Source organism: Myotis brandtii, unplaced genomic scaffold, assembly GCF_000412655.1.
Source record: "Myotis brandtii unplaced genomic scaffold, ASM41265v1 scaffold125, whole genome shotgun sequence".
Taxonomy (NCBI): domain Eukaryota; kingdom Metazoa; phylum Chordata; class Mammalia; order Chiroptera; family Vespertilionidae; genus Myotis; species Myotis brandtii.
The window spans coordinates 9699199-9714635 of NW_005354385.1; the positions used below are offsets into that span (position 1 = coordinate 9699199).

General features: G+C 40.0%; 1 protein-coding gene and 1 long non-coding RNA gene across 5 annotated transcripts in view; both read left to right on the top strand.

The window, feature by feature from the left end:
• The window catches only part of GPD2 (glycerol-3-phosphate dehydrogenase 2 (mitochondrial)), a 115248-nt gene that overhangs the window by 68844 nt on the left and 30967 nt on the right, over nt 1-15437 (top strand). For all 4 annotated transcript variants that reach the window (XM_014534071.1, XM_014534072.1, XM_014534074.1 and 1 more), the window contains 2 exons: nt 13083-13247; nt 14084-14228. In XM_014534071.1, coding sequence (XP_014389557.1) covers nt 13083-13247; nt 14084-14228 — 310 coding nt within the window. The remainder of the gene's footprint in view (nt 1-13082; nt 13248-14083; nt 14229-15437) is intronic.
• LOC106724919 lies at nt 1957-13075 on the top strand. The gene is made up of 3 exons (XR_001360748.1): nt 1957-2242; nt 3044-3199; nt 12957-13075. It is a non-coding gene; the product is annotated as an uncharacterized LOC106724919 (long non-coding RNA).

Sequence of the window (15437 nt, forward strand, 5' to 3'; positions counted from 1 at the left end):
CGGAAAGAGAGGTAACGGCACTGGAAAAAGGAAGGTATGACACGGAGCAGTATCCTCTCATTACTCACGTTTCCTGGACAACTCCAGTGTCCACTGACTAGATTTTCTTATTTTTTGATAGTTAGCTTAGCCTTTTTATTTTTCTGTCTGCTTTTTCTAGTCCGCTGTTAAATCTTCCTCAATTTGGAAGTGAATTAATAAGTTAATGTTAAGTGTTTTCCACACTTTTTTAAAAAAAAGAATAATCTAGATTTTTATAAACTTTAGTAATGTGGGCTTTAAAAAAATCTGTAATTGCCCAACTGGTTTATGTCAACATTTTGGAAAGAATATCAGTCTTTAAAATGGCATTAGAGATATAAATCCTTGGGGGAGTGAAGGATGGCTGGTGCATGCTAATTTTGTACTTATCCAGGTGCAAGAGAAAGAGGAGTAGCCAAAGCTATAGATAGAACAAAGGGATGTCAGTTGCAACCTGGTCTCAGTTTGGGCTTAGCTCTCTCCTCACTAATCCCATCTCAGAACGTTATTGGTTTATTTATTTATTTCTAACCTGTATCATATTAAGACCTTACTTTGACAAATCGCATTTTGATTTATAGTCTGTGCTTTTGGCATGTGCTTTAATGGCATTAGCCAACTCTAGACACATACTGAATTCATTATGTACCTTATGTATGTAAGTGGTAATACTTCCTTTTAATGAACATACGGCCACATCAAAGTGCTGTGAGGTTGTTTTACAAAAGCGTATTTGTGCAGGGCTCCTCGGAAGTTGGAGACGTGTGTGAAGCTGAAGATTAATATGCTGTATTTAAAGTTATATTTTAATGGCGTAACATATTATAATTTTGCTCTCTTTTTAAGGCAAATAGACTGTTATGGTCTCGGTCTTTTATTCACATAGCAATAACTCAATAAAAGTCCATTGTATTATGTTTATAGGTATGCCATGTTTTAGGCTCCAAAACTCTTAGAACTAAAAATTATTCAGATAATAACTTAAAATGTGCCATCACAATCTCTGCCCAGAGGTAAACTTATACTCTTAGGAGAACTATGAACATATATAAAAATCTTAAGCAGCCTGGCTGGTTGTGGCTCAGTGGTTGAGTGTTGACCTATGAACCAGGAGGTCACCATTTGATTCTCAGTCAGGGCACATGCCCCAGGTTGTGGGCTCAGTCCCAAGTAAGGGGCATGCAGGAGGCAGCCAATCAATGATTCTCTCTCATCATTGATGTTTCTATCTCTCTCTATCTCTCCCTTCTTCTCTCTGAAATCAATAAATGTATGATTAAAAAAAATGCAACCATTTCTGTATATTCATTTTGTATCCTGTTACTTTTCTGTTCATTTATTAGTTCTATTAGTTTTTGGTGGAATCTTTAGGGTTCTCTATGTAGAGTATCATGTCATCTGCAAATGATTTATTAATTTTTATGAAAAACAAAACATCATGTGGATCAGTTGACTCATGATTGCTGTTTAAAAATTCCGTTAGGGCAAACATATTTGAATCACCAAATTATGTTCAGGATTCTGCTTAGTAAATATCAAGTTTGAGCAGAAGCAATTGGATGTTATTGTAGTTTCAAACAATACCAGTTAAAATATATTTGTGAAGTAAGCCTGAAGGTTTGTTTTGCATTGAAAAAGTATTAAATTCTTACTTTTCTGCCTCTTTTAAAGCTTCAAGCCCCCCCCAAAAGTTTCGTAGTAAACATTGATGGCTAAGAGATTATTCTGATACTGAGAAATGTTAGTGACTTGGATAACAGATTAAAGTCTGTCTCAAAAGGAGAGGGAAGGTAAATTAATAGAAGGAAATTTTCATGAACCATAATAGCTTCATTCTTTAAAAAAATTTTTTTGTTTTATTGATTTCAGAGAGGAAGGACAGAGAGATAGAAACATCAATGATAAGAGAGAATCACTGATTGGCTGCCTCCTGCATACCCCACCCGGGAATCGTGGGTATGCCCTGTCTGAGAATCAAAGTGTGATCTGGTTCTTAGGTTGATGCTCAACCATTGAGCCATGCCAGTCGGGCAATAATAGCTTCATTCTTACAATGGTTCCAGTTTACAAGTGCTTCCCCATATGCTGTACTTGGATTAGTTCAGTGGCTGAGTCTAGAAGATGGGCCGAGGAGCTGGTGTAAACCCTCCTGTGCGGATGAAGAGCAGACTCTGAAGGGTAAAGCGCGTGTCAGCCTGTGGCAGCTGCGTCCCCATCTCAGGTATGCTGAGTCTCCAGGCCCCGCGCTCTCCCTGGGCTGCGGGGAGTCAGCTGGATGTTCATGTCAGTGTGATAGTACACATTCCTGTCAGACAATCAGGACATCGGACTCTGGTCAGGCTGATTCGATAACAGTTTGATAAGGCGTGGAATCTTTCCGTGATTAGGGAGAGAAATTTGATAAGATTCAGGACTGGCCCTGAAACAGATAAAGGTTCTCAAAAGGCTGCTCCCACTTAGAATTCCCCAGCCGGTCCTTAGCACACGCTTCCATGTATTTATTATGTAGCTCACACTCGGAATCACCCCTGGGGCAGGTTGAGCCATTCCAGCAGGTTTGTAAAAAGTTGTGTGCATGCACTCACACACAAATGAGGAGAGGAGGGCTGGAAGGGGTCCTTTGTAAGTGAAAGAACTCACTTTTGCCAGTCCTTCTATGCAAGGTGTATTACTTTCAGAAAGGCTTCGTTTACTTTGAAGTAGATTCTTAAGTTTTCAGTTGGTTTATTTGAAATTTTGTGATTGCAACTTATAAAATTGGGAGAGCCCGAAGGATCCTGAGTGATGATAAAGTTCCACTCGGTGGCTTAAGCAAGGAGGAAACTGAGGCACAGAGGTCCGGTCTTGCCCAGATTTTCCGTCTTAGGCAAAAAAATAAATCTGGCTGATGTAAGGAGAAAAGTGTTTTTTTAAGAGGATGTTGAACAACAGGCAGAAATACGGGAACGCTGAAGACAATTGAAAAATAAGGGACCAAAAGTGTTTTGCAGCAACTAAAGCCACAGGCAAAATCCTGTTCCAGAAACGGAACATCACTGAAGACTTTAGTGCTGATGACCATACATCGAGGCTTGTTCTGCCACCACTGCTGACATTTCTGTTGCTGCTGCTGCTCTGCCCCCACCGTCAGATTGGAGTCTCCGCATCCGCATCCCATGCTCTGGGTCACTATCTCTAGGTTGATGTCTGTACTGAGAGCATCTAATTGCTGGTGACAGGTTAGAGGCCTGAGTTTTCCCTTGCACCTTCCTTCTCCTGCGGGTGGGGTAGACTGCCGTCTTCAAGGCTTGCATGAGAGAGAGAAGTGGGGGAGCGGGGTGTCAGATGCTGGAAAGCAATACCAAACAAACCAAACCCAGACAATTATCTATTACAAAAACACATCCAGTTAGTGATTGTTTGAAGGGTTAGAATGTGAGTCTTTTGACTTTTCCTAATTTATAGCAAGTGTTGATTTCCTTTGTAAAAACTGAAAGAGAAATGAAGTCCCCTCGATTAAGATTTGGTGATGCTAACATTCTGAAACACTGTTATCACGTCAACGCTGTTTTCCTCTGGATGGAAAAGCGTTCTCCAGTCTTCTTATCCTTTGTGACGCACGCAAAGGAATACCTTGCTTGTCAGCGGTGAAAGGTGAAGAGAGAGAAAAAGAAACAAAAAGAGCAAGCAGTGTTCCTGAAGTGTACAGATTAGAGATCGTTGTGACATTTTTCGGGAAAAGTTCGTTACATTTAAAAAATATTTTAGGCAACTATATCTTTTCATTACAGTGTAAAGTGGTCTTGACTTTCTAGTAAATTTTTAAATATTTTAATAATGATAGTTAATATTTGTTGAGAACTGTTAGGTTGTAACATACATTGCCTGTCTCACTTATTCCTCATGTTAACCCTATGTCAATCCCATTACTACTCCCCCTGCAGAGATGAATGGAAAGAACCTTAGAGAAAGCAACTAGTGTGAGGTTTCCCAGGGGCTGAGGATGGGACTTGAACTTATGCACACAGTCCTTTGAAAGAAGCTTGCAAATCTTCCTATAACATGAGGGAGACAGAGATATGGCTGGAGCACCGTGTTTGGTGATATTTTAGGAAAACTGCAGAGGCAAGAGAAAGGACGTGTGCTAGGAAGTGGGGAGACTTTTTGGAACTTATGACTTTTCCAAGTTAGACTGTAAGCTTGCTCTTGTAGCGCAGAGTCCTAGAGCAGCTGAGCCAGCCCGTTTAATAACTATTTGTAAAAGAGACAAATCTCAAGCATTTGCAGAACACCTTGGGTTCAGATGCCGTGTGTTCCAGACTGCAGCTTTCAGTAAAGCGAGACCTTTGCCCTCAAAGCCAGACATTCTAAGGTGGCTTCTCAGGGACTTTTGTGCATTTCACAAACAACCAAGGCGGGTGACCTGTGGCTTCAGGCCACATGGTTGAATGGTCTGCAAGAGTCTCCCTAGTGGGTCATGCGTTCTGACTTTTCATCTCATTTCAGTTAATTGCTTTGGTCACATTGCTCCTTTCCCCTTTTTCTTAAAAGTATAAAAGCCTACTTTTGGTTTGCGCTAGAGAGAGAATGAATTGTCTAGAGCAGCGGTTCTCAACCTGTAGGGCGCAACCCCTTTGGCAGTCGAACGACCCTTTCACAGGGGTCGCCTAAGACCATCCTGCATATCAGATATTTACATTACGATTCATAACAACAGCAAAATTACAGTTATGAAGTAGCAACGAAATAATTTTATGGTTGGGTCACAACATGAGGAACTATATTTAAAGGGCCAGAAGGTTGAGAACCACTGGTCTAAGAGAGAGAGTGGGTAGTCATTGGACGCGAGGGGTCTTCATTGTAAACTGACAGAACACTTTTGCACAGATATAGCTGATGAAAACCCAGACATTCTGTTGTTTGCAGTTTGCAGTTCACATTCTGTTATTTGCAGTTTATATCTGTTCAGCTCTAGCTGATTTCTAAGTATCTGAAAAGTAGAAAACTTACTCTTTATTAGATTCATTTAAAACTTTTTCAAGAAAGGAAAGTCGTGAGGGAAGAGAAGCTTTATGTGCTTAAATATGTCATGTTAAGGCACTTCACAATGTTTCGTTTGCATGGGGCCAAAGACCACAGATCCACGCTGATTGCTAATTATTTAGATTGTAAATAGCTTATCCGAGAACTTAGGGAGAAACAAAAGAAGCATGAAGGAACAAAAGGCCCAGGATAATGAAAAGGATATTGCAAAGAGAAAGGCGGGGCAGAATTATGATGCAGGTCACATCCTGTACCTGTATTTAATTGTACCTTTGTATTTAATAATAAAAATGATTACATGCTTAGTGCTAACACGTGCCCCTTCCTGAGAACTGTAGTGTGGATAAGTGACAGCAAATTACTCCAATTCATAAACTTTGAGTATTATGCTTTTGTTTTGAGTTTTACCAGTCTATACTAGAAGACATCTCCTGGAATAGTGTACATTAACCCAGGAAGATTTTAAAATTTAATTCCTGATAAGTATATTTAAAATATAGGTGAGTAAAGTATGAGTAAAAAAAAATCACTTTCCCAGCACTTTTTCATCAAATGGAGTTGTGTTAATACCATAGTCACATTTTTGGTAGTTTATGCTTCATGTAAGCTTTGGATATAATTGAAAATTAGCAGTGATTACAGTTGATAGAAAGTGGTCTTGCTGTTAGGACTTATCTTCTTTGCATTTTCTCTACTTCTTGCTCATCTTGACCACTTTCCCTAACAGCCCTGCCTAAAATATAGCCCCGGCCCAGGGAGTTGCTCCCCCTGCCACCTATTTCTCCTTTATTGCCATTATTGCAATTTTTAATAATCTTACTGTTTTATTTTGGTTGATTTTTATGTCTTCCCCATGTGGTTTCATAGAGCAGAGACCAGGGTAGTCCCATTCTCCCTCCTAGTGCCTAGCATCGTGCCTGGCTCACAATATGTACTAGGTCAATATTTGTTAAAGGGATCTGCCACTTGCTGTCCTAATCATACACCGCACGCTTGCCTTAACTCTATCACTGGCCTTCTCTTTTTGCTTCTCTTTTCACCAGAGATTTTGTGATAGGAGACATGCTGCTTCCATTGTCTGGGTAGCTAGGTAGACAGACAATAGCCCCTTGGTTTCGTGGAGAACACAGTCTTTAGTGGGGGTAGAACTGAGGGGTTGGGGACTGTTCCTAGAATATCTCAGCCGTGAGCACATTTCCTTTATTTGACCAGTGATTATGTTCCATATTCATGTCCATTAACTCATTCATTCATTTGTTCAACAAATATTTGAATATCTACTAGGTAGCAAATGCTACGGTAGGTGCTGTGAAAACAAAATTAATAAGGTGCTCTCTGTTCTTTTAGGAACATCCAATAGTCTGCAGTGACTATTTGTGTGCCTGTTGTAAACCCGGTTCCTAGGATAATCCCTGGTACATTAAAAGCATTGAGTACATGTTTGCCCAATTAATGAGTGTTCAATGCAAATGTTGAGAAAATAGTTTGTGCTGTAATAAATGTGCTTATAAAGTGCCATGGAAGCACAGAGGAGAGAAGGCTCTTGTGACTGATATGAGTCAGGGAAGGTTTGGTGAAGGAAAGATGAAAAGTTGGATAGTGTAGAGGTAGGGCAAGATGTTCAGTGGAGTAGGGACAACATGAGCAACAAGCCAGAGGTGTGAAAGAGCAGAGTTGTGTTTGAGGATGGGCCCTGGGGTCAGCCTGGAGATTGAGGGTCAGTGAGAGGGAGTGGTGGGCATTGAGGCTTTGGAATAATGACCGATTCCCTTATTCAAACACCATATGCACTAAATAGCTCTTGTGGCACAAATTAATCAACTCACCATGTTTTATTTATGGCATTTTTACAGGAAAATGAATTGTGTCCTTTTTTTTTGATTGTTGTTAATCCTCACCTGAGTATGTTTTTGTGTCTCCCCCCCCCCCCCCCCCCTTTTTTTTTTTTTTTCCCAAGAGAGAGAGAGAGAGTGGAAGGGAGGGGAGAGACACAGAGAGAGAAACATTGCAAAACTGGGGCTGGGGATTGAGCCTACAACTGAGGTATGGGAATTGAACCCACAACTCTTCGGTTTGAGGGCCAACACTCTAACTACCAAACAAAACTGGCTAGGGCTGAATTGCGTTCTAAATAGCCATCTTATAATGCAATTTTGAGGCTATAAGCCATTGTTCAGTTGGGACTATATAAGAAAAATGGTTACATTGCTTGTATAAGTTACCTATTGCCACAATTCCACACAACAAACAACCCTTAGTCCTCAGTAGCACAAAAACAATTAGGATTTACTGCTAATGCACTGGAGCAGTCAGGTTCTTCTGATCTTGTCTTGGGTTGGCACAGAGATTTTTCTGCTCTCGGCTCAACTTGCACTCAGGTCTGCTAGCTGGTGTAGGACGGCCGTGGCTGGAATGAATGACTGCAGCAACTTGCCACATGCCTCTCATTGTCCTCCTGGTACCAGCAGGTCAGCCTGGGGATGTCCTTTTCATAGCATTTGAAGAGCTTCCCTTTTCTTTTTTTCCTCACATCCACTGACATTCCATTGACCCAAACCGTTTCACATGGCTGAGTCCAGAGTCAGAGTGGGAGAAGACGCTGTGAAGACATGTGGCAAAGGGCATGGCTGCAAGGAGGGGTGAAGAATTGGGGCACTTTTTGCAATATACTAGTACTACATAGCCCATAAAGACCAACCAAACCACGATTGCATTGTAACTCCATATCTAATGTAAGAACATGATTTCTGGTTGTTGTTTTTTTTTCTGATTTACTTTATAAAGCACCTGTTTTTGGTCTTTAATGCCCATTCTCTTTTTAGACATCTTGGGGGCAAAGTCAGAGAAACCAGAAACGAAAAAAAATTGAAGTATTGAAAAGAGTAGCTAGCTATTGAAGATCAGCCATTTCTGTATATTTTCTGAGGGGCCACCCAACTCCTCTCCTTTTATAGGACACCGAAGCCCAGAGAAGTACCAAAACGTGTGACCCAGTCATTCCAAGCCCAGAGCCACTCACCAATATGTCCTGTGAGGTGCTGAACTGTTTCCCTCACCCCGGCCACTAGCCGTAATTTACTTATGGAAATGCATTGTTGTCACAATTTACTCTGAAATAGGCTCTCATTTTGTTTTCCTCTTCACGTTTATTCATCATATGTACTTAAACCAGAATTTAGTCATCTCCTTACACACACACACACACACACACACACCTTTTTACTCTGCCTCTATCTGCACTCTTCCCATTAGACGAGGAAATTTTAAATATAATGATTATATGAAATCAGCTTGAGTTTGGTGGGTTGTTAGCCTTTGAATTTTCTTTGTCTGACTGCTAAGGAGAAGCTGCCCGAGAGGTCACTGTGACACTGTCAGCCTGAGACAATGAAGCGTGCCCTGTGCGTTTTGTTGGAAATGGGATGAAATCTTTGGGGAAGTATTCTTTCTTTCATGCATCCTTTTCCCCCTTCCAGAAGCAGGGTCAGGGCACAGGGAGATGGAAGGGAAAGTTCTCAACATTTCTTGTGGCAATTTTAATTGCCTATGAATTTTTGGACAGGTGTTATTTTAATCAAGGACTGTTTTTTCTAACAATTAGACTTTCTGTACAAATTCCTGGGTCCATATAGATAGGTCTGTGCACTGTGCATGCCCATTTTAAAGTATGCTGTATTAAAATAAGATTGTATGTAGAATTTCACAGCACTGTAGAATTTTAGATCCGATGGACCAGGAAAATGCCAGGTAATTTGTTACCTAGGGATTTTCATATTTACTCATTCTTCATACCGTTTACACTTTCAGTGACTACTTCTCTTTTTCCAACTGTTTTGCATGATAACTTAGCTGCCAAACTTTGAAACCCTCTGAGTAGAGCAATATTGCTATGTCTCCAAAATATTTATACTTGAGGTCTATCCTATGATTACATCCTAAAATATTTTCCACCCCAAATATCTCCCACTAACCTGTGTGCGAGGCCATTGAGGATGAAGACAAAAATCCTTCTCTACCACCACTGACCTATATTCTGTTCAGTGGGTTGATTGAACATTTTGTTTTTCTAAACAAGGGAAAACAGTTATAGTTCCACCTCTTCTGTGCTTCCTCTCAGAAGCACTGCAAGTTCAGAATGTGCACATATGTAAGATTTCAAGTGCAAAAGGAGAAGAGTAGGAAACAGATTTTCACAGTCCCCGTCTGGGCGCTTGTGTAAGTGCCAACGTAAAGCTATTCGCTGATTAGTGAATAGTATGTTGCCTGGCTCTGAGGAAACAGATTGGAAAATCCAAACTTAATAAGCAGATCAATTGGGTGGGGGAGGTGAGATTGTTGTAGCGCATTCCAATGACATGCACTGTTTGTCAAAAACTTTTTTCTCCAGAAACGAAATTACAGGAGGCATGCAGATACCTTGCAAAATGTCAGGAATGGGGGCTAGGAGGAATTTAGTTAAGAAGAGTGAAGATATACCACTTATCCCAGGAAGCACACACTGCAAGCATCTGGGTATCTCAGGGTACAGGCTGACTTGAATGTGGGTAAGGAGGAGATCTACCCTGAATCCAAGGAGGGAAATGAATTAAGCTGAATGTCTGCAAAGAAGGGAACTTCTGGGTGGAGGTGTGAGCTCCTGGGCCCAGAGGAAACTCAACGTATTCGTCAGTTTCTAGAAGCTTATAATAACTGGATTTGCTTTTCCCCTGCAGAGTAAGGAGAAACTTGTGGGATAAGTCTTGTGGGATAAGTCATACATAACCATTTCTCCTTTCATCCCACTTGGGTTTAAGTTCAGATTTTACACATTTCTGGGTTTCCCTGCTCCCCTTAAAACTTCTTGCAACCAACTCATTGAGATCTGAAATTCTTTAACACCAGACAAAGCATTCCATAGTTAGAGATAAAACTGTAAATCTATATAGATGAGACAATTTTATAAAATTTGTATATAATTATGAAAAAATTAAGACTATATATCTAAGGCTATAAATAAACCTTATTTATTTATGGATTTTGTCTACACTTAACACCTCTTGGATACCTGTTCTGTGTTTGGTACTAACAAGAAAAAAGAAAGATGAACAAGTAAAGCTTCCTGACTTCCCACAACTGGAATGAGGGAACATGGCAAATCATACAGTAATTGCAATGTGATGTAAGTTCTATGAGACTAGAGACACCTGTATCTCTCTCACCACTGGGTGTTCCCTGCATTTGTCACAGTGTCTGACTCATAGCCAAAGCTTATTGTTTTTTAAGCTGATGGATATATGGATGAATGTAGTATCATAAAGATTATAAAAAAGGTATGTACACGCTATAATGTTGACTCAGAAGAAGAAATAAACAACGTTGCCTTGGAGGGATGCAGAGAAGTGGAGACTTCATGGGGAGATGCTTGAACCAGATCATGAAAGATGAATAGGAATTGCCAAGAGCTTCCACCATGGTACTGCAGCCAGAAGAATGAATGTGGGCGAAGGCAAGAAGTTGTGAAATAACACAGATGTTTAGGGATTTGCAAATGATTTCATAGTCCTAGGTAGTGAGAATAATGGGAGTAGAAAAGTGGCAGATGAGGGCCATACTATGAAGCCCTTCATAAATAAGTGATGTACCTGATTCGAGTCAAAGCAGGTGCTGCTGGGTATCAGGGCAGGTGAGGAAAAGAAGGAGCAAAGAAACTTGTTTTCCCCTCACACTTTAACTGAGTTTGACCTTGTTTACCTTCAAAAGTATATTGGGACTTAGTGTGAACTTAAACCTCATGCGGTCTGATCAGATAGGTCCACTAGAAAAGAAAATCTCACAATGGGGGAAACAAGGGGACATATGTAATGCTTTCAATAATAAAGATTTAAAAAAAAAGTATTGTGATTTGAAAGCTAATTAGGGAGGCTTTTCTTAGTATAGAAGCCGCAGAGCATAATGAACTATACGAGTACGGATCCAGTGAGATTTTATATTTTAAAAGGCATTAAAAGAAAGATTTTGTATTTTCAGAACTTAGAGAGTTTTATTACCAGATGATTGTGTAATAGAGATACCATTTTACAAAGGCATTTGTCATTTAATAAATGGGATTTCTGTCTGGTTCCTTTGAATAGTGACTTCATGTAGGATTCAAAATAGCCAAGTCACACATGGCTTTCCAGGACCTGCCATGTGTGTACATCAAGGCGCATCTGGGTGGGTGAGGGTTTCCCACTGCACTAACAGGCCCTGGGCTTTTTGAATTGCCCGTGATGTGTTTCATTGTTATGTGAATACATCTACTAGAAAGATTGGATGGGATGGGTACTCACTCTCTTTAGTTTAGATGTATAATTTCTTTAAAGAGAAGATCTATAGTAGAATTTTTTTAAAGTTTTTATTTTATTTTATTGATTTCAAAGAGAAAGGAAGAGAGATTGATCGGCTGCCTCTTGCATGCCCCACACTGGGGATCGAGTCCGCAACCCGTGCTTGTGCCCTGACCTGGAAACCAACCGTGACCTCCTGGTTCCTAGGTCGCCCGATCCTCAACCACTGAGCTATGCCGGCTGGGCTATAGTGGATTTTTTATTTTGTTGCTGTGGACTCTGTATGCATTTAACTTTGTGGAATATATTCCAATTTTAAGTAAGGAGCCCTACATTAATAAAAGTTGGTTTCTTAAACATTAAATACACCTACTGACTGTTCTAATAGCAACTTCGGGGTCACGCTAAGTTGAAATTGATAGACATGCTACCCTTCTTCCTACTTCTAGCTCAGGTCCCAAGGCTGCTGTTGTTTTCTTTCTCCTACTTTCCTACTACTAATTTTTTTTTTTTATAAAATAACTTTTCATTCTGCATGTTAAGGTTTAATATGGGCTCTTCACTTGATAAGAGGATTTCATTTTGAAGGAAAGGTTCTTGGCGGATTGTATTAGTCCGGCGGTTTTAGAATAAGATGTTTGTGGGTAGGGGCGGCGGCATCTCAGTCATCGATTCTCTCTTTATAACTTTGCCCTTTTAGCTGGAACAGATTACCTGTGTTGTGCTTCTGGCTCTGCACAGACTGAATCACAAGGAAGAAACTTTACATAAACCATTTATACTAAATGTTTGGTATGCTGGCAACATAAATCAACAACAATATTCATTACAAATTCATCCCTTTATCAGTATTATCTTGATAGAACTGATCCCAGTGTGTGGGAATTTGAACCCTGCTTCAATACATCTAGCCCTGGGTAATTAATTATTCAGGGCACAGAGAACCTGGCCCCTGCAATGTAGAGTAATTCTTCCTGGTCAGCGTTAACTCCACTGGCAATAATAAATAGAAAAAGTCTCTAGTGATGCCAGTATTTTAAAGTGATTAATCATCTTTCCCCCTTCTCCTCCCCCTTAGTTTTCTTTAACTAGGATTTTTTCAGCAATAAATCTTTAACAATACAGGTAGGAATTGTTCTGTAATTAAATTTTGCCCTGCTTAATTTCTTACCTTTTATGTGTGCGATTAAAAAAAAAAAGTTACATGTTAAGGAGCTCTGATCAAAATTCAGACCCAGAAAAAAAATCCTTTTATAGAATACCCAGAGATTCTGTATGGAAGAATAAGCTCTTGATTTTGAATATTAGATAGCGCACATACTCATAAAAATTGTTAATCAACACCAGTTGGGGTGTCAAATATTCTGAAGTTTTGAATTGCTTCTCTTTCATGCATAAGGGTTGTCTGTATTAGGAAAAGTCTGACATATACATATGTTCCCCAAACTGAGAGAATAATTACTTATTGCTTAACTTTCAGATAATCGGTCTGAGCTCTGCAGGAAAGGGTATTTTTCGCCCTTTCCGCGGCACAAAAGTGCGCTTGGTGAAGTGGCAGGTAAATGCCCGACCGAGAATGACTGTGTATTTTTAAATCCTGCCCTCTAGAGCTGACCAGCCATCATTTATATCCTGGGTGACAGGGACAGATGTGACATATCTGTTGTGACACACTTCTGAACCACCAGCCTGTGGCTCGAGGTGACTCCTGTCCCTCCTCTTTCCCTGCTGCAGGACAACACAACGACGCACGGATGAACCTTGCCATTGCTCTCACTGCTGCCAGGTATGGGGCTGCCACAGCCAATTACATGGAGGTCCTGAGCTTGCTGAAGAAGACAGACCCCCAAACAGGGAAAGAGCGCGTGAGCGGCGCGCGGTGCAAGGACATACTCACAGGTATGCCAAGGCTCTGGCAGGGAGCTCTTCTTAGCATCTTGCCTTGCCTGTATAATGACTGAATTATAATTTTTCTGTCACTTTGATTTGACTTAAGCAGATTTCAGAGTCATCTTAATTATATCCTTATTGTCAACAGTGACTGGTTTAACGTGAAAATTTTCCCTTGTGGGACCTGGCAATTTACCCCAAATAATGATGCTGATAGTAATGATAATAAAATGCGAAAATAATAAATGCCCACAAAACCCCCACAGCTATGAATGCATTTAGTTTTCTTTACAGAAACATGTTGAAACAAAATAAACGTGCAAGTTTCAAAGTATCATTTTACATGACATAAACAGTGCATTTACACGTTAGAGTCAATCACTTCACTTTGGTTAGACTTTCATTCTTGTCCTGAGTCTAAGGCCATGTAGGCACCCTTTCAAAATTACATCCTTTCTTTAAACAAAACCAGCAATGTGAAATACATTGTCTCGCGGCAACACTGCTTACACATTTGAGTTTTAAAGAGAAAGCAGCTTATTTACTCATCTCATTTTCTTCACATTTGGCACTTGGATGCGGGGCATTTTTCAAAATAACTGAGAGCTGAAATGAAAAAGCGGCATGCTCTCCCCCCAGTCCCTCAGTTTGGACTTGGTTTTGGAACATTTACTCAGGTGCGAGCCTTTTGTGTGGCTTTTCAATAACTCTGGCTGCTCATGTCACTTCGTGTGGTATACAATATACTTTGCCATAGGTGGAGTTAATAGATGAATTAATAATCCAAAGCACCCGTGAGCAGAGAAACAAATGGGGTGTGTGATTGATGCTGCTTTCTTCCACAGGACAGGAATTTGATGTGAGAGCCAAATGTGTTATCAATGCCACGGGACCTTTCACAGACGCCGTGCGCCAAATGGATGATAAGGATGCCGCAACTATCTGCCAGCCGAGTGCTGGGGTCCACATTGTGATGCCTGGTTACTACAGGTACTGGATTCCAACTCTGTGATTGTCACCAGAGAATGAAGGGCACAGGCATTGTCTATATTTAGTCTTTTAGCCCTCCTTTCTTAATAACCGATGAGGAGAAATATGTCTAATCTCTATGTTGTACACCAGAAACCAATGTAATATTGTATGTCAACTAAAATTAAAAAAAAAAAAAAGAGGAGAAATAAGTAAAGGAACTCATCCAGAAGACAAAATACAATTTCTTAGCTTTAATGGCAATACTCCTTTCTACGAGTTAATGATTTGGGATCCATTTGTGTACTTTCTTTAGTGTAGTCATCTTCAGAGGTTAAGCCTTAGTGTTTCAGAATTTTCATTAAAACATTAAAATTTAATTTTGCAAAAATTTTTATAAAGGACTTTAATATATATATGTGTATATATATACATATGTGTGTGTGTGTGTGTGTATATTTATTGATTGATTGATTTCAGAGAGGAAGGAAGAGGGAGAGAGAGATAGAAACATCCATGATGAGAGAGAATCATTGATCGGCTGCCTCTTACAAGTTCCCCACTGGGGATCGAGCCCACAACCCGGCATGTGCCCTTGACTGGAATCGAACCTGGGCCCTTTCAGTTCACAGGCCGACGCTCTATGCATTGACCCAAACCAGCTAGGGCTCATAAAGGACTTTTTAATTAAAAAGTTAATTTTATAAAACACCCAAATTTACTTAAGAAGAATTTGAAAATAAGGACCACTCAGGTATTTTTATGTTTAAAACTTCTGAAATTATTTTGAAAAATATTATAGCAAGTAAAAATTAGATGTAATTTCTAATTCATCATAATAACACTGATAGTCAGAAACAGAGAAATGGTTAGGGATAGAGATGAAATAAAAACATCTATTGCCCTGGCTAGTTAAGAGTGTCCATTCACATACTGAGAGGTCGAAGGCTTAATTCCCAGTTAAGGGCACGTACCTGGGTTGTAGGTTTGATCCCAACCCTGGTTGTGCAGGAAACAACCAATTGATAATGCCTCGCATCTCTCTTTCTCTCTTTCCCTCCAACCCCCTCCCTTTCTTCTATTCTTTCTAAAATCAATGGAAAAAATATCCTCAGGTGAGGATAAAAAAAATCATTTTCATTCTACTTTGGGAGAAATAAATATCTCCATGTTTAGTTAGCACTTTGACCTGCAACTACTACACAACCTGCTGGAAACCTTGGAGGCATG